The sequence below is a fragment of the Lipomyces tetrasporus genome (genome assembly GCF_029532465.1).
Source record: "Lipomyces tetrasporus strain NRRL Y-64009 chromosome Unknown POJ06scaffold_3, whole genome shotgun sequence".
In the NCBI taxonomy this organism is placed as follows: Eukaryota; Fungi; Ascomycota; class Lipomycetes; order Lipomycetales; family Lipomycetaceae; genus Lipomyces; species Lipomyces tetrasporus.
The window spans coordinates 1,195,466-1,217,895 of record NW_026611598.1 but is presented as its reverse complement, the minus strand read 5'-3'; the positions used below and the strand labels follow the sequence as shown (position 1 = coordinate 1,217,895).

Sequence of the window (22,430 nt, the reverse complement as noted above, 5' to 3'; positions counted from 1 at the left end):
TAGAAGTACCAGCAAGGCTTGAGCCCCCTGACAAGAAAATATTCCGCATCTGTCCATTTATTTGCTTTCCAGCAACCCGTAACATATCATGCGTAGAATTGATCCAGGATTTGTCGAAAGCATGCAAGTAGGTCACGTATTTGGGGGTTAATCTCCTTTTCCGGCCATACTTCTGGTATTGGATTTCTCACATTTTGATTGGCAGCTAGAGTCCTGTAGTTGCAGGTCTGGGTTTGTGTATTTCCGTATGATGCCGATCAAGAGGACATACAGTCCGTTTCGTCAACCACCTTGAACTGTTACCCCACGTTATCAATTGTTGGGGGTTCGGCAAAATGCTTTGTCGGCCATAAACACATCTTGCCAAGGTCCCGCTCTGCCGCCTTTAACTGGTTTGGTAGGCAATTCAGCACAGTCGTTTGAATTATTTATCATTTGAGAAGCAATGTGGACAGGACAATGATGAATGATTTCTATATGTCTATTTCCTAGATACGACGAGTCAGACGGAATAAATAATCTCTGACGCAGATTAAGGGATGATTGAGTTTTGCGTCTTAGGTTCAGGAGGCTGGCTCAAAATCGGTAAGTTAGGGTTTTTTTGCGGGAAATCATGGGGCAATTACCGACTATACCCTTTTTGAAATCATGGTACCAGCGGGTATCACGCTAACCCTAACCCTTTGTGCGTACAAACGCTATGTTATCCACTGTAACAATGTTGACCAATGGAAGACGAAATCTCGCTTGTACGTGGCATCCATGGCGTTCGCTTGCCCGTACACACGCGCCTTTCGGACATCTCCAATTTTGCAAAAAAACATGCCGTCGAGAGTGTTTTCTGGACCCAATCTGACCCGGTACAGATACCCATCTTGGTCCAGCTTTTCCAGGAACTTGACGGTTGACGAGCCATTTCTGACCATGGTCGTACGTCCGATTGTATGCGTCCCGAGGAAGCAATGACAGGCCGTATGTTTTGTTTAGCATAGAAGCAACGGTGTTGAGGGTAGTTGATGAGTCCCGCACAAGCTCAAACATGGTTGCCCTGGCTTCAGCAGTTACCGGTCTGTTTACCGAATACGACAACGGATCAACACCTTCCAGCTGGTGTCCTTGATGCTCGTCTATTAGCTCTGTGACAATCCATGAATCATTGAGCTGCTTCTTGAATCGCACCCTCCATGGACAGTCACAGAGCATACTTACAGCATCCTTTTGACGGACAAGGTTATTCCATACCCACGTATAGATTGTAAGAGGTGTTGGCTGGTACACTTGGTGCTGCTGCTGTTGCTGCAATATGGTCCATTATATATTTTTAGTGTGGGCTGAGAAAGAGTGCTGCAATTGCGGTAGATGAGCTGTTCGAGCGACGAAATAATCTCGATTTACGCGTCTACTAACGCGTTTCATGAAGCGCTCGATTATTTACGTCGTGGTTAGGGTTAGCATGGTAACAATATTACCCCTGAATACTGCTGGATGGATCCCTATCCACCAGATCGCCGAACGTGCCTGCTCTGGTAGGAACGCATGTCTGTGCAATTATCCAGTACCATATTGTCTTGACTACGTTGCGACATTAATTGACAAATGTCCTGACTAGATCACTCACAACGTGAAACCGTCAAGCGATTGTCTGGAACACAGTGAGAAGCACATGATCTGCATGCAGCTCCGTACTACTATTAAACTTTGTGATGCTTTTGTAGTCCTATCCAACTAATTTGTTCACAGATGATCAACTACAATACTAAGGTTCGTAAGTCGTGATTCTGAGTAGTCAAATACGGTACTTCTGTAATAATGTCGGAGGTAGCCGACATTGGTGAAATCAAGAATCTCTGAGCAGACTTCTGCAAACTAACTGATTAGTCAGTTTCATAAAGCTTGCCAAATGACAAATTAAGATAACCTAGTTTGCAAAGTATACGATTCTGTATCAACTAAAGTATTTGTTTACCGTAATATAACTCAAGGTGCATTGCCGAGGAAGCAAGATGGTCAGATGGGTACGCGACGTCATCGCCGTCACGGGTGTCCCCGGATCCGACAAACCCAAGTTCGCCAGCCCATCATCTCGGCTTAGGCGCTTTCCCATACATACATAACAGCACTCTCAGTTGTAGTTTACCCTTCTATCGTTTCATCTCCAAGCTCGAACCGGCCCTCATTCTCCGACCGAAGAGGATTTGCACTCTGTATGTTAAAAGTCTCAAGGACAGCTTTCACATTTGCAAAGCAGCTTACCTCCCAGTCGCAGCTTAGATTTCTCGATTTCATACCCCCGACCTTCGTTATTCACGCAACAAGGTTCAACTGTCGCGGCCACGACACGAATAAATGACTACCAGCAAAAGGCGGACGTTCAAACTTTTTACTACTCTACTCAAGTTATTGAGAGTAAGTTTGCTGCGAGAACGGATTTTGCGGCGTGTTACGGACACGCCCCGATCTGTGGTTGATGTGACAGTATGTTGGCCTTGCTGATGCCGAATCTGTAGATGCGATCGTACGATATTATACTTGAATGTAGGTTTGTGTAGCTTTGAGTCGGAAACTGTATTAACGGTGCGATAGATTACGATGTCTCGGTATACAAAGAGGTGTGTGATCCTGTTCGATGAATCTTCTTCTGCAGGGCCTAAACTGAAGGTGCAACAGGACTTTGACAACCTACGGGATGATCAGTGGTTTAACGACAATAATCTCACGTTCTGGTACGAGTACCTTGAACGATCAGAAGTATACACTAGTCTGGACCACCCAGAATATATTGTCCTATTGCGACCATCCATGGTATTTTTACTTGCGCAGTCGCCAAGTATGTTGGGTTATCGATATCTTTTATTAATGACGTTGTGCTAATACGGGGTGTAGACCCGCTCGACCTGAAAGACGTGTTGCCACCGCTGGATGGCGCACGGTTTATTTTCCTGCCGATTAACAACAATGCCAATGTTGATCTCGCTGAGGGTGGAAGCCATTGGTCATTGCTGGTTGTCGATACCAAAAAGAAGATCGGTTATTATTATGATACATTAGAGGATATAAACGTTCAAGAGGCGGAAATTGTCGCGAAGAAATTGACAACGCTATTGGATTGTGGGAAGTTGACCTTATATTCGATGCCAACGCCGCAACAGGTAAGTTTATCTGGCATCCAATAATGGTCTTGCCAAAAGCATGCTAATACGAATAATGCAGACTAATGGTTCAGACTGTGGCGTAATGGTTTGCATGTTGACGTCGCATGTATTGCAAAAATTTGTGGACTCGGGATCGTCTGCTGACGTAGATATGCACATCGCCGAGGACGCCATCAGTCCGTCCCGTGGCCGCCAGTTGATGTCGTACACAATCTTGGAACTCATATCCAAATATGGCCGAAAAGTCGGAGACAATAAGGACATTGAATTTTCATTTACCAGGAAGAAGGAAGACCAGAGCAGCAGTAGCAGCGAGTCCTCGTCGGAAAATACTGAATCTGGAGAATCGTCTTCCGAGTCAATTCAGATCCCGGTTAAAGTTCTAACAACTCATCGCTAAAGACTACTTTGCATTTTTCCTCGGTTTATTGGTTTGAACGATCGGCTCCACAGTAATGTATACGAGTTGTGTCGTTGGTTATTGGCAGTAATATGCTTGGTTATTTGGGAAGAGTTTGGCTGGAATTTTTGGCATTAATATGCATAATAAAGAATTGGCGAGAGGTAGTTGTTGTGTTTTGTGTTCTGCTTTTGCATTGAGCGTTTTGGGTTCAAATGTCGATAGCGTCATCCACAGAATAATTCTGATTATCGACACATATTTTCTGTTAATGTCTAATGATTTGACTCAGTTGGCAAGGCTTTCCCAAAGCCATAATATACACTTCTTACAGCACAGTATTATGTGAGACCACTACCGTGCTATATCGTTGGTCCAAGCACGTATATATGTATCGGTATCACGCACAAAAAATCTCAATATTTTCCCGAATAATCATGAAACAAATATATACCCATGATAAACATTTTGTTCTTTCTGTAATACAATAAGCCTAGAAAATTCTATACTCTAGAATTTGAAATATTGAACACCAATATATCCTCAGCGCCGGCGGCCTGCAATCTGTCCATGACTTCTGCGATCCGCTTCTTTTCCACCATGCTGCTGACAGCAACCCAACCTTCCTCTTCAAGAGGGGACACTGTTGGGGCGCGATGACCGGGCGTGATTGTGATTACGACATTGAGCTTATCGCGCGGGCAGTTGTAGTTGCACAGCACGTACTTGCCTGCAGCGATGACACCCTTGATACGCGAGACGATGATATCGAGAAGGTCGGGGTGCGTGGGGTGTTGCGAGCCGATAAGAACGGCCGAGGTTTCGAAGACAGTTTCGATTGCTTTCAGACCAGCGGCGCGCATTGTTTCGCCAGACTCTGTACATTACAGTCAGCAAATTTGCCTGCCTTATGGCCGAACTGACAGTTAGAGCACATACCAACCAAGTCCACGACGGCATCAGCAATACCAAGAGCACAAGCAGCCTCAACACTGCCACCAACATACTTTATAACTGTCTTCAACGGTTTCTTCTCGTTTCCATTCACAGCTGGTTCGGCATTCGCGGCCTCGGCCTCCAATTTCCGAAAATACTGTTCGGTAAGGCTGGTAAACGATGTGACGATGCTCTTGCCAACCAACTGGCGAGGGTCCGAAAATGCGCCATTCTCAGGCACCTCGACCTGCAATTTGCACGATCCGAATCCCAAATCAATGATCTCTCGCACGTCTATATTCGACTCTGCGACTTGGTCCTGGCCTGTGATACCAAGCGAGACGCGGCCTTCGCCGACAAACCGCGGGATATCGGCCGCGGGCAGGAACACGAGGGCGATAGGCAGATTTGTGCACAGAGCGATATCAAGCCGATTACTTCGATTAAATTGAATATCTGCACCTTTCAGGAGTTCGAGACACTGCTGATACAGCCGGCCCTCTGTTGGAGTTTATAGTCGTTAATCACAGCCTGCAAATTTCCAAACTACACTTTCACACTGCTTTGCACAGAATAAAACCTGTGAAAATCTTGAAACTCACTCTTCGGGACGGCAAATAACAATCTGTCGTTAAGGTGGTTAACGAGGTCCATTTCTCTCACTCCAAAATGCATTAGTATATCTATCGAACAGGTTAAGGCGGACCGAAAAATTTACGCTGCCAATTAATACTGCGTCGGTGTGGGCGGCTCCACAACGTCGAGTCGGGCGCGGTGACGCGGATTAACTTTAATTGTTCATGAACGTGGCAGACATGAAAGGATGACCTTCGCCAGCTAATGACGACACCCGCCAAAGCCGTCCACATTTTGCTATGCGTAAAATGGAAGGAAAAGATAATAAATACATGGCATCTACATCAAATTCTCGGACTAATTACAGCTGCAATAGAGGATACTGCTGAAATATTGGGAGCGACGTTTTGGGCTACTCTTCCGTTCTTCTTGCCAGCATTTACTTCTCCCGCAATTGTCCAGATATCTGTAGTCTGTATCCTGATGATTACGGAATTTCAAAATACGCTTTGCCCAAAGAGGAATGGTTGCTTGAGGCTCCATGAATCTCCAAGAAATTAGACGTTTGGCCGGTGTGGACTCGCCGAATTCAACTGCACTAGACGGGCAACTCGTATGTATGCCCAAGTTTAAAGTTATATGAGTCACATTTACTCATAGAACAGAATAGGAATAATGATATCATCGTGGTCGGCCTATAGTGGAAAGGATTCGTGAACTTGCCCGGGCGAGTGATCACGTTTGGATGGCCGTTGCAATTCAGTCCAGAGCCGCACTGCCATTACAGTAAAGAGATGTTGGCACAAATCCACTCTCTTAGGCATGGGACCAACTCCTCCTCGCAATGCCTCCTGAAATCCGGTTCTTACGGCGCAAGGATCAGTCAGAACTTAGTTAATAATGCATCGGGTCTTGATCCTGATAACTGAAATCTTCCGGTCGAAATTGCATAAGAAAGTAAATAACGATTCGCTTGGACAAGAACCACCAAATTTAAATACCGCCGACGATCAACAAAGTGAGCAATATGATGTGCGTGACGAGGAAGCCAGCTGTTCGGTATACTTTACTTCTCCACTGTCGACGTTAATTTCGATTTCAACGGCGAAAAGCCGTAGTTCGGCAAGTGGGATGAATACTAGTTCTATAACAGCATGGACCACGTCAGATACAGGCCCGGACGACGAGCACACGGATGCCAACGGTAATCAGCAGCCGTTTGCCTGGATTCCAACGTTTTTCGAATACGAGGCTGACGGTACGGGAATGCATCAATCCAATGAACACTCTTCGCAACACGAACTTTTCCTGTCGCAGGATATCGCACGCATTAACGACGAGAGGCAATACATCATCGACATGCTCTCCAGTAACAAAACAGCTCCTTGTCACCGCCGCGTGATACGCTACAACAATAACGATTCGGCGTATTATTACCGCCCTGAGTACGGTGGCAAGCTGGATGATATTTGTCATTCGAGGCTAATGTTCACGGCATTTGTCGTCAAGCTCGACAGTGTCTTGAGTGTTGACACTGATGTTGCGTTGGCTATGGACAATGTGCCGAAGAATGTTAGACGGAAGTATAGGGTGAGAGCGTCGAATAACCTACACGTATGTATTCTTGATCACAGTTTGCGGTCCACTTTAGCTAACGGTATGCAGAAACGGAGACCACGAGCAAGGCCGCAGTCTACGAAGAAGCAGAACGAGACCGCAAAGCGCATGCAGTCTGATATAGCTCTGAGACTGCGAACCGATATTTCTTCGACTGGCCGGACTAGAATCGATGTGGGCCGCCAACGCAGTGGCACCAATAGTCATTCAACCAACCTTCTTGCTGCCAGTGGAACCAACGTAGTGACGCTTGAAAGCGTCAATGGACATGCGGACAAAGAGCAGCTGGGGGCGGACTCATTAAGTCTCGCATCTAGAGGACAAAGAACAACTCCGCAACCAAATACCAGTCGTAGATGGACTCGCAAGGTACTACTTGGCTGGTCTGACTATCTAGAGGCTCAGCTACACAGGTTATTGGTATGTCGGTTTATTATACACAGACAATGATCATCACTTCTAACGCCGCATTGCAGCGCAAATCGCCCAAGCGTGGCGAATACAGGTCGGACATCTCACGGTCGCAACTGATCAGTTCAAGCTTCGCGCTAAGTTCAACTGTTGGGTCACGTCGCACTGGACTGCGACTATCGGAAGAAAGCAGATTAAGTACAAACTCGCAAGCGACGGCACGAATACGAAATTTCGTTTTGACGGTGCGGCGCTTGACGGTGTCTGACGACCCATGTTTTAATCTTGTCGCACACACGAGCGGAAGCTTTTTCGCCTCCACACCTGTTTCTAGGAGTTTCGAGGACTAGAATGGTATGTGTGGATGATGACAGAGACACTACGACGCTGGAATGATTGCCTGATCTGTTCTCGATTTCTGCTGTTTGATTTGGAATTGGTACAGGTTGCAGACTGTATTTGCTGGTCACTGTCAATATTGAATCCTCTGCTGTTGGGAAGAGACTGCAGGCAACATATACAACGATAACATCACTTTTGGCGTACTATTTTGAAGGTGATTTGGTACGTCAGCGTGACCGGACGTTTGAAATATGGTATTGCCAATGCAGCGTACGCAGTGTTTACGCACGAGCGCTGGGAGCCTCTATCACTATGTCTATATATGGCCGGCTATTAAAATCTATATTTTTACACCAGTCTCCTTCTACGTTATCCTGAATATTTTAAATTAGTTACTACTCGTAGCATTTTTTTCATAAGCCCACTATGCAAGAAGACGGAGCCCGCCGGCAATCACTGCCAAAAGGACGGCACTGCCAGCAATATTAGCATTACTCGCACTGGCGGATGATGACGTAGCAGCAGAAGCGCTGGAGGACGCAGAAGTGGCGGTAAAGAAGGTCGTCGTCGCGGAGCTGGTGGATGCAACCTGTGTGGTGACTGCGGTAGACGTCGACGCGGCTGAGGACGAAACGGAAGAGCTCGACGACGAAGAAGACGTAGACGCGACCGAGGACGCTGCAGAACTGCTCGACGACGGTGAAGACACGGGACTTGTCGCGCCAACGGTTGTGTTGCCGAATTCGACTGCTGGGGCTAAGTTGCGCGACAAGTTCTCGGCAGCAGAGCTGAAGTCCGCCACAGACTGGCCGTCTCCGGGGTTGATTACGCCGACCATTCCGGTCTGGCAGTGACTATGCGAATGTTAGAACGATGTCACACTCCCAATAAGGTGGCCGACCTACAATGCTTCTGGGCAGTAGAACCAGATAGGATCGGTGGTGTCAATCCGAATTGTGTAAGTTGGGTTCTACATGTGTCAGCGCACTGCTTAAATGCTTGGAATTGATAAATATAGCCGTACATAGTTTCTAATTGGGGTGATTAAGCCAGAATAAAGACCGGTCTTGCCAGCACCTTCTGTAGAATCGGAGTAAGGTAAGCACGGAGAATCATAGCTAGCCTGAGCGACACCGTGAGTCTGTAACATTGTTTAGTCGAATGCTTCAAAATATAATAATTCCGGCAAAAGGGCGCTCACGCCACTCAAGAATGTGAATACGACAAAGTCGCCGACTTTCGCGCTAATGGCGTTCGGAGTATAATCGAGAGCACCTTCACCGACAGACACGTTGTGGACTGTGTAGGCCATAGACGTACCCACGGACAGCGCGAGAGAGAGTAGGTATGCGGACTTCATAGTGAGTTCGAATTAGATGGAGATATTGCAATTAGGGCGCAACAATTTCCCAGAAGTCAAGGAACAGCCTTCAGGATGTCTGCCGAGTTCATAAAATGTTGTCGGAGCCGTGAACGCCCTAGAATAGTCTATGTATACTCAGAACAGTATCGCGTTAGTAATGAGATGCCCAGGCTGCCGTTCGCAAAGTCCATCCACATAGGCCAGCCGAGAACGCGCCGAGGCCTCGACTGTCCGACAACGAGGCTGCCAATGCGTTCTGCCAAGATCGCGCAATATCGTCCCGCCCTGCTTGTGCAAATAAGCGTTTCTACTCCAAGAAATACCCAAAACGCCGTGCAAGGCGGCTCGGCAACAACGGGGGGTGTGGACAAATCGTGTGCTTAATGGTCAATCATAGGTTAAGTCCGATGCAAAAGTTTATATGCAAAGTAAAATCCGTACTAACTATATCGATGCATTTGATTATCAGATCATGACAGTCTTGATAGAGAAGAGCAACTCGATTGGCCAGGTTACGGCATGGGTGGTTCGACAGGTTAAGGCAGCGAGCCGCAAGGAACAACAGCTTGGCCCACGTGCGTCAACGATGACGACTGACGAGTCGGGCGCCGCGGCATCCAAATTTAGGGTTTATGCCAAGCATGGATCTGTACCTCGGACATAATATTGATTACAAACAGTTTGCCTGTAACTTATAATAGTTGCCTGTATAATAGTTCCCTGCAGCAGCTACACCAAATTCTTTGAATCAAATCCACCGGATTCTAGAATTTCTGCCACCGTAAGCTGCGAGTCATACTGCATACCAATTCAACTTCAATTCTAAGGTTTTCGCCACACTGCTTACTGCCAGGGTCTATCGTAAACTCACAATGGAAATTGTAGACGGACATCAGAGCCAGAGGGCCGGGTACCGTCAAGTCTAACTTCTCCCCACGCATTTCCGCAGACACCGCCACAGTACTGCGTTTAACCATGTTTCTGCATACAGGAAGCATGCCATGCGGACAGACTATATGCAAGTCTCCAGCAATCAATACGTCACAAAGTTCGTCGGAGCCATGTATAAACAAAGTGCTGATAAAGCGAGTTAGACAGAGGTGGAAAGTGCGTGCTGTAATCTCAGTATCAACTCCTGTTTGGTAACAGCATGACAACGGACTAAACTGTGTTTCCGACTACGTCTTTGGCCAGTCGGCCAGCTCAAGCCTTCTTCTAATTGCAACCTCGTTGCACCAGAGCATCATGCTTGTGGCAAGCCCGGCGCTTAGCATCCCGGTATGAGCTTTCGACAGTTCCGGTGTGAGCCTCCGACCACGACTGATCACATCTGCAGGACGGCTGTTAACTCTCCATAGTTAGTTCAAGGTGCCGGAAAGCCCGTCAGAGAGACAGGAGCCTCAACAAATGCGGCGTTGCTCAGTGGGTTAGGGGTAAGTAGCTACTGCCGGCCATGTAGTTCCCCCCCCCCCCTCCCCCCCCCCCCCCCCTCTTTGTCACATTGAGGCAGAGCAAGCACTGCGTTGCCTAGTTTAGCCGGGAATTGAAAGCAACGCGGATTGGATTGTTAAACGTTCTGACGAAAGCGTTTTATGCTCTATGCTTCACAATCTTCATCGGCCGGTAATTATGCTGGTCGCCGACGAGAGCCAAGAAACAAACAACATCTGCAGCGACCGCGAAGAGCATAGCCCTAGCAGCATTAATCACAAGAAGTTGCGAAAGCAGCATCGTGTCGTACCCGGACCTTCTGTACATGTCAGGCGCCAGTCGGGGTGCTCACGAGTGGCCATCCGGAAATACAGCCTCTTTGATTTCTCTTTGCTGTTCCACGATTCGTCATGAAGTTTAGAGTGAGACGGGAAAGTCCTTGGAATGACAAGCTCACGACTACGATGCATCTTACGAAGATATGTCAGCTGCCTGCCTCAGCAGTCCATGCATGTCCGTGAAATACCATGAGACTTAACCATGATATGATAACTCCCGGGGTGCAATCAATGTGTAGGCTAGACAGCGGCTAAGCGAAATACGTAATTAAAACAACACAGGATGTATTCCAGCCCTTCGGTACCTGAAAGTTTAATGTCTTGTACACAACCAACCTCCAGAATAAGTTATCCAGACAATTACTGACGCGAACACAAAATTAACTTTGCTTGAATCGAATTGCAGCCGCCCAGGACCAAATGGCGGTTATTGCCTTCAATATCAGGCGAGAATCCTTGCAAGTACAAGAGCACCAGCCACGAGTAGTGCTGCGGCATTGATTGCCAGTGTGCCGGCACCCGACGTCGTCATGGCGGAAGCTGCGGGAGAACTTGTTGTCGCAGTAGTCATCGTAGTGATCGATTCGGCGGTGCCTGATGCGGACATAGACGTCGAAGCTGATCTCGAGGTAGTAGCAGATGACGGCATAGTAGCAGATGACGGCATAGTAGTAGATGACGGCATGGACGATGACGAAATTGTAGATGACGGAATAACGACATCACCAGCGGGTTCCGACGGCGCTGAACTTGACGACACGCCTGCCGCGGCAGAGGAAAAATCGTTCACAGTCTCATCCGATGTCGGATTGATTGCACCGACCATACCGCCCTGGCAGTGCCTAATCAAAACGTTAGCGCCTGTAGCAACCATAAGTAACATCAAGCGACGGCATACGAGTCAACTGGGCAGTAGAACCAGAGGGGATCCGTGTTGTTTACTTCGATGGTGAAAGTGGGTGTGTCGGACCCAGACGGTGTCATGATGCCGGAATAAAACACAACGTCATTGCCGGAGGACGCGGAAGAGAGCGGTACACAGGGAGAGTCGAAGGCCGCCTGCGCTACTCCGTGAGGCTACAATACTGATCAGCACAAACAAAAGGAACCCCGTATGTAGATGCTACCTACGCCGGACTCAAAAGTGAAGCGGACAAAATCGCCGGCTTCAGCCATTACAGAGTTCGGGTTGAACGAAAAGCCCCTGATGACTACATCATGGACTGTGAAAGAAAGGGCGGGGCCGGCCCAGAGAGCAATATGGAGACCGTATAGAAGCAGCTTCATAATGACTGACCCAGCAGCAAGTTCGATAATATCTGGACGACAGATTGCAAGTAGATCACTCCACAGAATCACAGCAGAGATATCGAGCAAATAAAGATATCACAAGGCGGATCCCCAAAACCCATCTAACGCAGCGCTTTATAACCTTCAGCCAGACGAGAGGGGGCCCGAATTGAAGAAGTCGTCTCTGGGCAGTTGATGCAGATGCACAGCCTCGCTCAAGTGACATGATGCTGGAGATCAAGCTCAATGCGGGGTTTTTGCTTATTGCTCCCCCTGTCTTATCCGGCCGGCCAAGCGACGCCTGTCGATTTGGCTGCCGACCCACTACTGCCACTGAGCAGGTCTGAGTAAGGGAATATCATTGCCTGTTCGGAATAGCCAAATATAGCTACAGTCTAACTTGCTTCATTTCCAGACTTGCAGAAGAGCGATGTCTTCACGAATACGAGTGAGACTATGAATTTAGACACATGATATTGAGTTACGACGGATTAGGCGTGAGACGAGTCACTTCGGCGAGGCAAACTCGTGTGCGACACGTGCGACTCGTGCGACACATAGCCGCACGGCTAAAATGAACTTTCTGTGTTACCACGCCTCGCTAAAGCGCGCTTGTAAAAACTGAATCTATGAATGGAAAAAAAACAGAGGCGGATCGGGATCGGGCCATTCAGGTCCCTCGGGGCACAGTAATTCCACTATATAGTATCACGATGGATTATAATAATCTAAGTAATATTTACAAACCTGTCGACAATGACGGTTCGAACGGTTTATGTACAAACCACACGTACAATATTTAACTTACATGCACCAAACAAACTGCTATAGCTCGCAACACCAGCGGTCTCTTAATAACATACAAATGACCCAACAATATTAAGTAGTATACAAAGTAAATTCCTATGCAACAGCGTATCGTATCCAAACAAAAATGAGCCTTTTTTTGACCAAAATCTACCCGTAATAACTCCCACCAATACCATTTCCGTACCCACCAGAGTCCCGGTCTTGTCCTGGATGACCCTGACCCGATGTCGCAGGACCGGACGGCACGACGCCGGCTGCGACCGCTGCAGCGGCCGCGGCTGCAACTAGAGGATTTTCTTTGCGCTTGGACGAGTACGACAATTTCTCGAGTGTCTGCATCTCCGTGAAGACGTAGTCTTGCCAACTGAGTGAGCCGTCCAGCCAGATAGCTGGTGCGACACCACCCGGACCGTTGTTAACCGCAGCGCTGGTTGGTATGCCAGCATGTCCCGGGGCAACAGACGTAGTGGCAGCCGCAGCTGCAGCGACGGCCGCGGCTTGCCAGATGTATGGCGACGCCTGGGCGGTCGTTGGCGGAACTTGCTGCAGAACCTGTTGCTGGTGTGCAGACGGATCGTAAATTGGGGCATGTTGCGGGGCATATGGAGAATGTGGATGTGACTGCGGAGGATAGGCAGTGGCCGCCGGAGGCGCGTATGGAGACTGTTGGTTATACGGCTGGGCGACGCCGTCTATCGAAATATTGGAAGGTGTTGGCGTTCCCGATGCGGCGGCTGCGGCTACAGATGCAGAAACAAGGTGGGACAAGGGACCAGACATTGAATGAGCCAGACCTTGCTGAGCCTGGCTTTGCTCCATAAGATAAGCTTCGTTGGACATCGCATACTGTGACGGCATCATCGGCTGTGCGTGTACTGGCTGTGGCGGTGGAGGCTGTTGCTGCTGTGATTGATGCTGCCATAGTTGAGGCTCCTGTCGCTGTTGGTTATGGTAGTAGTACTGGTTATGTCGTTCCTCCAGCTTCCTAACAGTCTCGTCGGACAAGGCACTGACAACTTCACGCATCTTGTTGTTGCCAACATCTGTACCCAGCGAGATTGCAATCTCGTCTATAACACTCAACGTAATCGCGGCGTCCTCCTTGACCCTACTGATTTCGTCCATCGTGATGTCTTTCGCCGACCACGCACCGTATAAGATTGTGAAAAGCGACGTAAGCAGCACCGAAACGTTATACCATGTCGACTCGACGTGATTGATCTTCATCAAATTATTCATTGTATGCAGCAACTCTCTGGCAATGCCGACTGACATATTCCGCGACTCGTCATTGAACGCCTGGTTGTTCGTGGTCGAGCCAGATGGATGACGGATGAACAAATGTAGCTCGTTCACGGTAAGCCACATGATTCCCGCATATCGTTTGTCCCGTAAATCACCAGTGCTGTCCGACGGCTTCCAAGTCAAGCTCTCGGGCAATTGTGCCTTCCATTGGTCCAGTTCAGCCTCGAACTCAACAACTAGTCGCTCGTACTCGTCCGCCGAAGGCTTCCTGACTGCGTAGAACGTTGAGTATACGTTTGATGAAATCCTTGTCAGCCCAAACAGTGCCAGGCCGGGCAAGAACGAGCAGGGCTTGTCGATTTTGGTGTAATCCGTGCCATCGAGATACTCGTCGTCGACGGCCAGTGGCAGCTCTGTGTCAAAGTTCCTATTGTTTAGAGCCAGCGGCCGACCAAGCCGGTTTGAGATGGCGGATTCGAGTGATAGCAGGCACCAGAAGACGCGCTTCCGCAGCTGAGATTCGCGAAGGGAAAGGGATCTCGCGGGGCCTAGCGATTGCAGATTTTCTCTGTGCAGACCGAGCTGAATTGCGATCGTCATGGCCATCCGACCCAGAGCCCATGATGACTGAGGACGAGGCGAAGGTCTCAGAAAAACTAGGATCAAGACTAGTGCTTGGACTGACGCGAGATCGGGTTTGTGAAAGAGATCGTGATAATATGGAATAACGCGGCGATAGAACGTATCGGATACTGGTGTGTAATTGTCGCGATTTTTGTCCATCTTGCGTTGATAAAGATCGATCGAGGACGTGATTAGCGCAAACACCATGTTGACAATGACTGCTGTCTGGGCAGACGGCACATAGTTTTCGTCACTGTATAATTTATTAATCTCCTGAAGAATCCACGATTTGCTAATGACTGGAATAACAGGGTGAATGACAGCAATATACGATTCAACATATAACTTTGCTTCCTCGTACGATGGGAGCTCCATCTTGGCAGGCCTGGGTGACGAAAATATCTCGAAGAAGTTGGTATCTCCGAGATTACCAGGAGCCAGATCACGAAGATTTATGCGGATGCCAAAGACTATTTCCCGTAAGACAAAAGAACAGAGCGTTAGATAAAAAGGCCGCATACTTGACAGAGTGGCTTCATCCCAGGATCCCACCCGCTGATCAGGCGACGTCAACCGCTCGCCGACATAGACCGGCAGCCGATTGTCGTCATTCTTCCTTTCGGCGGTCTGAACAGGCGGCAATGTAATCGACGTCAGTGTCTCAATTGACGGTAGGACCGTTGGCGATGAATGCTGCTTTAAGGCTGATATCTGCTCAGGGCGTGGTAAGTTGGCGAGATCAATAGAGGGCACGAGGCTGACGAGGACACTTTCAAGCTCCTCGACCCGTGACCTGCAAGACGAGACTTGTGATTCGAGAGACTCGACGTAACCTCTCGGAACTGCACGACGGGAGTTGAGATCCGTGTTTGTACAAGCGACTCTGGCAAGCGTACATGGTGTGCAGGAGCCAGTGGTGGCATTACACTTGATTTTTCGCAACTGTGAATTAGGTTAGTACGCCGGTATCGCAATTGGTGGTTGAACATGTCGATGAGGTATTAAGGGGACGGTCAGCAATACGACGCAAGGCGCGGATGGCCAGTCCGCAAGACGAGTTGAAGGAAAAACGTACTTTACATCTGTCACAAGCCTAGAGTTGGAGTAAATTGTCAGCTCTTGATCTGGCACGGATAAGAGAAGAACCCCCGAGTATACACACCTGACCGGTTCGACTACTCTTTCTCTTGCTCGGGACGGGAGACTGGCCGGGCGACGCGGCAGAAGATGGGGGAGTCGCACTTTGATGAACGTGGGAGTTCTGGCGAGTGTGTTCTTGATGTTGTGGCTGGACCTGCTGCGGAGACATTGAGTGTTGCCCGATGCCAGGCAACGACTGTGGATGCTGGTGCATCAATCCTGGAGGCGGCGGTGGTGGTGGAGGAGGAGGAGGAGGAGGTGGTGGGGGAAACTGGTGCGCGTGTTGGTAAGAACCACTGGCGGGAGATGTAGGCATTAATCGCGCGTCGCCGCGCCCGTCTCTGGACATTGCTGACTGCGTTGCCTGCGCTTGGAGCGGAGGGTTCGATAGCAGGAGCGAACACCGTGGGCAGTAGCAAGGGAGGTAGGTGACAGCGGGCGCAGTGAATAATACTATGGATGCGAAGCAATAAAAAACCGGTGACGACGAGGCAAGTGCCGGCGGAGGAGTGGCAGATTATTAGTCGCAGCCCTATCCCGCTCTCCGTTCTCCGCGCCCTGCCTCGTCCCGTATCCGCCAGCCGCCCGTGGCTGGTGCAGAAGACCGCGTGTTGGGCAAGTTGCGGCATTACAGCAAACTGTCCGGAGAAGACACCGCAAATGTGGAAAATGTGTGTGCACGGTGTGACGCTAGTTGCCGAGATCCGCTGACACAGGGCCTAACCGGCGGCTCAGGAGCGCGCACCGCCACGCCGCCAGGGCGCAGATAAATCGCACATGACTAACCGCTGCCAACTAACTAACTACCTAACTAACTAACTAACTAACTACAAGCAACGTTGGTTAGTTAGCTCCGTGAGGCAGTGGTGGCGTGAGTATTTGACATGAGTCCGGTAAAGTTGGGCGGCAGCCGACAACTTCCGACTCTTTTTTATTCCTGCCATTGCCATGTGGCGTATTCACAACTAGTGTGCATCGTCCACTACAGCACTACAGAACTACGAAAACGATCCATGGATCCGCATCACCAGCAGAGTGGTAAGTGGGGGCACAAAAGCGATGTGCGCGCCGCCCATGCAGAAACAGAGACCCAGAACCACAGGACGCATGAAGCTAAAATTTTCGGGGGCGCGGGAATGGCCGAATTCTATCACTGAGCCACGTCTCTGGTTCTGTTTATGCGTCTAAGTTAGTTCGAGATCTTGCTTCTGCATATTCATACGATGGCGTTTGCAAGCTGCGACATAACAATGTCGACAATTGACATCTGTCAAAATATTTCTAGATGCTAGTCCATGTACAGTAAGTATTATCTGTCGCCGGTTCAATTCGACATTGGTGGGCGGAGCTCTGCATGTGTGCACTCATCCAAAGTCGACATCATCGGGCCGGACGAGCGCGCAGACCAACCCTCGTGGCCTAAAAGCACGCAGATGACGCGAATAACTCTTCCTAAGAGTGCCCTGCCGACCATGGAAGTCTGTTTTCCCAGTGCTGCTCACATATATGTGCCTGGCACGTGGCATTTAGGTTAACGCGTAACGATCTACTGTACTCCAATAGAATCTATCTCATTCCCAGCCACCAGCCAGTGATTTTATGTTTACACGGCAAACCGATAACCCTGGCCGCCCGAAAAGTCGTCCATTGCTCTGATGTCTTGAGCGCCACCCACAACTGGTCATGCAAGCCAAGATTTCGACAGTCCTGCTCCCCATCACCATATCTCGAGTTAACTATCAGCTCTGTTCGATAGTCGTCCACGAATGGCGTGTAGGGAGTAGCAGTCGTTGTTGGGGACAAGTACCACAGACTGTGACCCGCCTATGCTTCCGCCTCGGTTCACCCTGATTTACCTTCACTGCGTCCGGGTGCGGCGCGATGGGCTATCTTGGACTAACTCCACAACGTTCATCATCCCAATTATTTTAGCTAACACTCACGCCGAGGCGCGATTGCATAAATTCCGGAACACTTCTAGGAACGTTCCTGCGGCGCCCGTCATCGTAGGAAACAAAACCTGACATAACCCTTGGTACTTGCTGCGCCCTTGATTTCGGTTGCTTTATGGATAGTTGTAGTGTTTGGAAGCGAGGCTAGGTGTCCCCCCTGTTCTGTAAAGCTGCACATTGATCTATAGGCAGTATACTAATAGCACAGAACGAGACATTGGATATGTAATTAAATAAGCATCTCTATTACCGCGATATCCCTGCTAGCATTCGAGCCTGTGGCTGTGCTGTGTTCGATGTGGCTTGATTCGCGATGCAGTTTGTACCGTTTAATCGATTTCTAAGAAATTCGCGACAATGAATTGCCAATGCTGCGACGTATTCGAATAATATATAGTCCGAGAATATAACCCCATTCTCCCCTATCGCGCGTGCAGCGCATAGTACGTGACCCATGTCGTTCTGGGGGTTATGGCGCCGACCGGCGGCGGTTGCAGATGACAAGCGCGGAACGGCGGCGATTGAGAAAGCATGGATTTCGCTTACGGTAGGTTCAGTAGGATAGCTTTGCTACAGTATTTTGCCGAGAGCTAACAGGGATAGAAAGAGGAAGAAGCACTACGGGATGGGTCGGATCCACGGGCGCAAGACAAAGTCGCCCGGCACATTATGGAGATTGCGGACATAATCCGAGCAGAAGAGCAAACTAGCACGCAAAGGATATCTCTCCAGTACGCTCTTGACCATGGTCTCTTCACAAAAATCGCAGCAATCACCCAATTGTGCGGGCCGTCGATCATCAAAGAATCGGTCGCGGCATTCTCAATTCTGATTAAGAGCGGCGAGGAGGACTTGATGAGCAATGACCAGGTTATCAAGAGCATAGATATTTTTCTGTGCGAGCTGGCAAGGAGTCGTGGTGAACGCGTGTTGGAGGAGGAGTTTGCCGAGATGCTGTTTTCGGTTGCGTCGAGATTGAGGGCTGAACCTCAGAGCTTGATGAAGTGGATTCATTCGTCGCGAAGTACTCCAGTAAATGACATGCCTGAAGAATTACTGAATGGTAGATCATCAAGTGAATCTAACTACCAGTCACCGGGCGAGGGTCAAAAGGTGGAAGATGAAGACATGCCCGAGATGGTGTATGAGCTGCCGCCTGAGTCCAATACTGACAATCAGCTCGAAGGATCACGATCTGCGCTTCCTGAATCTCACATGTCTGCTGAACATGTTATTACAGAAGACGCACACAGTGCATCTATAGACACTGAAGCAGACATTCCTGCGCATGTGGCCGAGCAGGAAATTGAGAATACAACTGGCGACGAGAACCTTCAAGACGAAGTGTGCTCGAAAGTAGAGGGTCTAGCACACGAACAAGTCACGAATAGCTCGAGGTGTAACGAAAGCCTGCAAGAGGACGAGGACAACCCTGAAGCAGCTAGTCGGAGCAATATGGACGATACTGTCGACATAATCGACGATCTTATCAGGGACCTTCACATTGACCAGAAAATTGTACAATCGGATTTTACATTTTGCTACTCCTGTACTAACGGTCTGTAGAACGACTTCCCGCTATTTTACTTCCTTCTCGAATTCATTCACCACGATGGCCGGGCGGGAGAATTCGCGCGCACAGGATTGCTTTATATTGTCGAATCAGCGTGGCCGTCGTCGCCTCTTGAGCAGTGGATCATTGACAGCGATTTTGGAACGCTGATGGCATCTGGGCTGGGTGCTCTGTACAGCCAACTGAGCAGGTATGCCATGAATCGCATGTATGGCAGCGGCCGTCCTAACTAATGTAGGACCATGCTTCGCGCATTCCAGACAAAAGCAGAGCCCAAGGTCGTGTCCATGGCCAAAGAATCAGAACGCAAGTTTGTGCCAGTTGCGATTGGCGAGAATGCGCCTGGTCAAGACGATCCCCAAGAGATCGAGAGCAATAAACTTCATTTGCAAATGTTTTTGTCGTACTTGGAGTTCTGGCAAGATACACTGAGCCACTGTCGATCGGAAGCGATCCGGAATACGTTATTGGACAATTTTGAGACCTTGTTCTTGAAACAGTTGCTTGTTCCCTCGCTGGCAGAGAGCGCGGACGAGGAAGGCAGCGTTAGTGGCGGAGCAGCTATTGCAGTATTAACGTATCTGCGGGCTATTTTCGAAAGCTTGGGTCAGAAGGATATAGTCAGCTTGATTTTGTCATCGCTCATTGTCAACAAAGAATCGATTCCATCAACGCGGGAGCCCAAGCCTCGTGCAGTGTCAGAATACGGGTCAGAGGACGGTGTGGATGAGCGAATACCGATCAAGATGACTGCGACGTCGTTCAGTATGGTCGATCTCATTACCGACAGTTTGGAGTCATCCTCGCAGGAGACCATCATTGCTGCATTACGACTAGTGTCGACTCTGGTCCGCAAGCATTACCCGTACACGTTGAACACATTATTCCAGGTCACACAGCTTGCTAATAAATTTGCACCTACTGTCACCCCGTTTAACGTATATTCTCAAGAAATTGACTTCTTCCTCTCGCTCATGCCCGCCAACGAGACTGAGGAACTAAGCAGCCAAGTGTACGACAGCTATCTGAAGGACAGTCGACTAGCATTAGAATCGCATGCATATCTCCCGACTAGTGTCGCGCATTCGGAAGACGTGGATGACGTCGTGACGCAGTACTTGACGAGCGAACAAATGCCAAAATTGTACTCGCATACGCTCAATGTCGACGACCACACGTGGAATGATTTACTGCGGCTATTCTCACTATTTTTCGCGAATAGCGTGGAACTCAATCTTGTCCTGACCAGGGTGTTTATCGATTTAGTCTCCTGTGGCTGGATATCATTGCGTGGCTGGATGTTAGTAAATTTGAGAGATGTCGAGGTGTCCCATGTGCGCCCACAGCTAGATAGTGACGACGACGACAATATGGTAGGAGGGACTAATGTGGATGTTCGTGCGGATGATGATTTGCAATCGGACGTTGGCATGCAAGGGTTACGGGAATATGCCGACGACATGTCGGATTCTGAAGACGAGTACTGGGGTACAACGCCGGAAGAGCGGTATGAAGAGACTACATTCAAGAGAATGTCGCCGATGATGGACGTGCTGCAGGCTCTTAACAAAAAAATTGACGAATACCGTCAGAAAATACCGGTTTTCGATGATAAGCTTGCCGAACGGAGGCAAATGCTGAAAGACGACGACGACCAGATTGGCGATCCTGCCGCAGTCGCGTTCTCGAGCCCGGTAGCCGACGCGAGGGCAAAGGCGCTAACCGCGGCAGAGTCGAAGCGATTTTCACTGTCGCCGATGGACACGCAGCAGCGGGCGGAGCAGATTTATTGGTCATCTTCGACGACTTCGTCGCCAGCGCAGTTGCGGCAACCAGTCGGTTACCGGTCTGTGTCGGTATCTAGTCTGTCCGAGCCGCGGTCCGCCACGCGGTCGTCGACTGTGCGCTCACGACCACCGCAGCCGCAGCCGCAGACGTCGCCATTAGCCTTCCGTCAGCATCGACGAGCGGAGAGTATCGCTGGAGAGCTCCCGTCTGCGCATTCCAATCCGCATCGGTCAGTACACAGGCGCTCTCAGACCACATTCACTGGTTCTCCGTTCTTGTCGCCGACGTCGACAATCCAGTCGGATTTCGCGACGCCGTTGCGTGGGCCGCCAGTTCTTCGAACCATGAAATCTCACGACTCACTTCGCGCTTTCGAGTCCTTGATGTCGTCGCCACCACTAGAACGCGTTTCGTCGACCACGGTACAGGCAACGACGCCGGCATCGTTCTCGGCGTCGCGGTTCTTGAAAGGCAATGACTACGGATCGTCATTGAAGGCGGCCAACAGGCTCGGTAGCAGCCCAAGCGAGTTTGCCAGCTCGTTGCTCATGAACGATGATATTCACGATCCGTTTGCGAGTGAAGATGAGGCTGACGGGCGTGTTGAACCCGCTGGCGCTGGAGAGGGCAAGAGGGACCGAGGTATTGAAATGGATGATATCGTTCATGATATTGAGTACGTTCCTGCCGTGATTCAAGTTATGGGGCCAGAGACGGGGAAGAGTCGGTACGTCAGCGTAGCCCATTTACTGGGAAATGTTATTGTTTTTGAAGTGAGTGTATTTGGACCGGGAAATTTTTTTTTGGTTGCGAATGTTGTGCTGACTGGGAATAGGAATTTGTCAAAGAGCTTACAGCTATGGTTCAAGTCCGGAGTACACTGATTGATCGAGTTGATTATGGATGGCCGCGGCATAGAAGTCGCCGGCGATAACTGTATTGATTCGGCACATTCCCGAATTTTGGCATGCCAGTAATGTCGGTTGCATTGCGATTCGCAACCACATAGAGATTGATGCGGCGCAATGGCTGGGAATTGAGCATGGAGTTATGTAGCAGCCACTCTCCACGACGCTGTGGATGCCACAATGTCAGCTCGCTTTGGGTGGGTGACTCGTACTGCTTTAGACTCTGACGACCGGTAAGAATGCGAATAGGTCGAGGCACCGACCGTTGTTTTACAGGTACCTCGCAATGATACGCTGTACGGCCCAGATGTGATAATGAGGATCTTAAGCATAAAGAGAAACGTTTTTCTGTAACAGATTGATTCAATATTAGCCCACCGAGCGCATGAACTGGATCTGAAGCGCTGTAAAAATGAACATTTCGGCCCCCGAGATCGGTTGAAACTCAAGCTGCTTTTTTTCCGGAAGATGCAACAATACGGTCAGCGTACAGAAAATGCCCCTTTAATTGTGATTACACTATTCAGTTATTCT

General features: G+C 49.3%; 8 protein-coding genes across 8 annotated transcripts; 3 read left to right on the top strand and 5 right to left on the bottom strand.

Moving 5' to 3' along the window:
* Positions 1-698: 698 nt before the first annotated feature.
* Positions 699-1,227, bottom strand: POJ06DRAFT_294687 (uncharacterized protein; the record flags this gene model as incomplete). Its single annotated transcript, XM_056190480.1, has 2 exons — positions 910-1,227; positions 699-884 (listed from the first exon to the last, which is right to left on the bottom strand). Exons 1-2 carry the CDS (start codon positions 1,201-1,203, stop codon positions 699-701), a joined length of 480 nt encoding a protein of 159 aa, XP_056045550.1. The 5' UTR covers positions 1,204-1,227.
* A 1,110-nt stretch (positions 1,228-2,337) lies between these two features.
* On the top strand, positions 2,338-4,007 carry POJ06DRAFT_76826 (uncharacterized protein). Its single transcript, XM_056191531.1, has 5 exons — positions 2,338-2,535; positions 2,584-2,609; positions 2,668-2,827; positions 2,884-3,149; positions 3,211-4,007. The coding sequence occupies exons 1-5, from the start codon at positions 2,508-2,510 to the stop codon at positions 3,550-3,552; spliced, it is 822 nt and encodes a 273-aa protein (XP_056045549.1). The 5' UTR covers positions 2,338-2,507; the 3' UTR covers positions 3,553-4,007.
* POJ06DRAFT_76877 (uncharacterized protein) lies at positions 3,804-5,247 on the bottom strand. Its single transcript, XM_056191532.1, has 3 exons — positions 5,052-5,247; positions 4,492-4,989; positions 3,804-4,429 (listed from the first exon to the last, which is right to left on the bottom strand). The coding sequence occupies exons 1-3, from the start codon at positions 5,161-5,163 to the stop codon at positions 4,056-4,058; spliced, it is 984 nt and encodes a 327-aa protein (XP_056045548.1). The 5' UTR covers positions 5,164-5,247; the 3' UTR covers positions 3,804-4,055.
* A 717-nt stretch (positions 5,248-5,964) lies between these two features.
* Positions 5,965-7,442, top strand: POJ06DRAFT_236725 (uncharacterized protein; the record flags this gene model as incomplete). The annotated part of the gene is made up of 3 exons (XM_056185916.1): positions 5,965-6,678; positions 6,730-7,101; positions 7,158-7,442. 3 exons carry the CDS (start codon positions 5,965-5,967, stop codon positions 7,440-7,442), a joined length of 1,371 nt encoding a protein of 456 aa, XP_056045547.1.
* A 208-nt stretch (positions 7,443-7,650) lies between these two features.
* Positions 7,651-9,006, bottom strand: POJ06DRAFT_76777 (Cupredoxin). The gene is made up of 4 exons (XM_056191530.1): positions 8,636-9,006; positions 8,459-8,575; positions 8,340-8,404; positions 7,651-8,288 (listed from the first exon to the last, which is right to left on the bottom strand). Exons 1-4 carry the CDS (start codon positions 8,792-8,794, stop codon positions 7,859-7,861), a joined length of 771 nt encoding a protein of 256 aa, XP_056045546.1. The 5' UTR covers positions 8,795-9,006; the 3' UTR covers positions 7,651-7,858.
* A 1,809-nt stretch (positions 9,007-10,815) lies between these two features.
* Positions 10,816-12,318, bottom strand: POJ06DRAFT_248745 (Cupredoxin). The gene is made up of 3 exons (XM_056187075.1): positions 11,698-12,318; positions 11,465-11,643; positions 10,816-11,408 (listed from the first exon to the last, which is right to left on the bottom strand). Exons 1-3 carry the CDS (start codon positions 11,851-11,853, stop codon positions 11,009-11,011), a joined length of 735 nt encoding a protein of 244 aa, XP_056045545.1. The 5' UTR covers positions 11,854-12,318; the 3' UTR covers positions 10,816-11,008.
* Positions 12,319-12,574: 256 nt separating this feature from the next.
* On the bottom strand, positions 12,575-16,129 carry POJ06DRAFT_248741 (fungal-specific transcription factor domain-containing protein). The gene is made up of 4 exons (XM_056187074.1): positions 15,698-16,129; positions 15,611-15,628; positions 15,057-15,477; positions 12,575-15,005 (listed from the first exon to the last, which is right to left on the bottom strand). The coding sequence occupies exons 1-4, from the start codon at positions 16,022-16,024 to the stop codon at positions 12,814-12,816; spliced, it is 2,958 nt and encodes a 985-aa protein (XP_056045544.1). The 5' UTR covers positions 16,025-16,129; the 3' UTR covers positions 12,575-12,813.
* A 1,842-nt stretch (positions 16,130-17,971) lies between these two features.
* On the top strand, positions 17,972-22,146 carry POJ06DRAFT_76708 (Retinoic acid induced 16-like protein-domain-containing protein). The gene is made up of 4 exons (XM_056191529.1): positions 17,972-18,174; positions 18,231-19,145; positions 19,194-19,390; positions 19,439-22,146. The coding sequence occupies exons 1-4, from the start codon at positions 18,082-18,084 to the stop codon at positions 21,870-21,872; spliced, it is 3,639 nt and encodes a 1,212-aa protein (XP_056045543.1). The 5' UTR covers positions 17,972-18,081; the 3' UTR covers positions 21,873-22,146.
* The last annotated feature ends 284 nt before the right edge of the window (positions 22,147-22,430 follow it).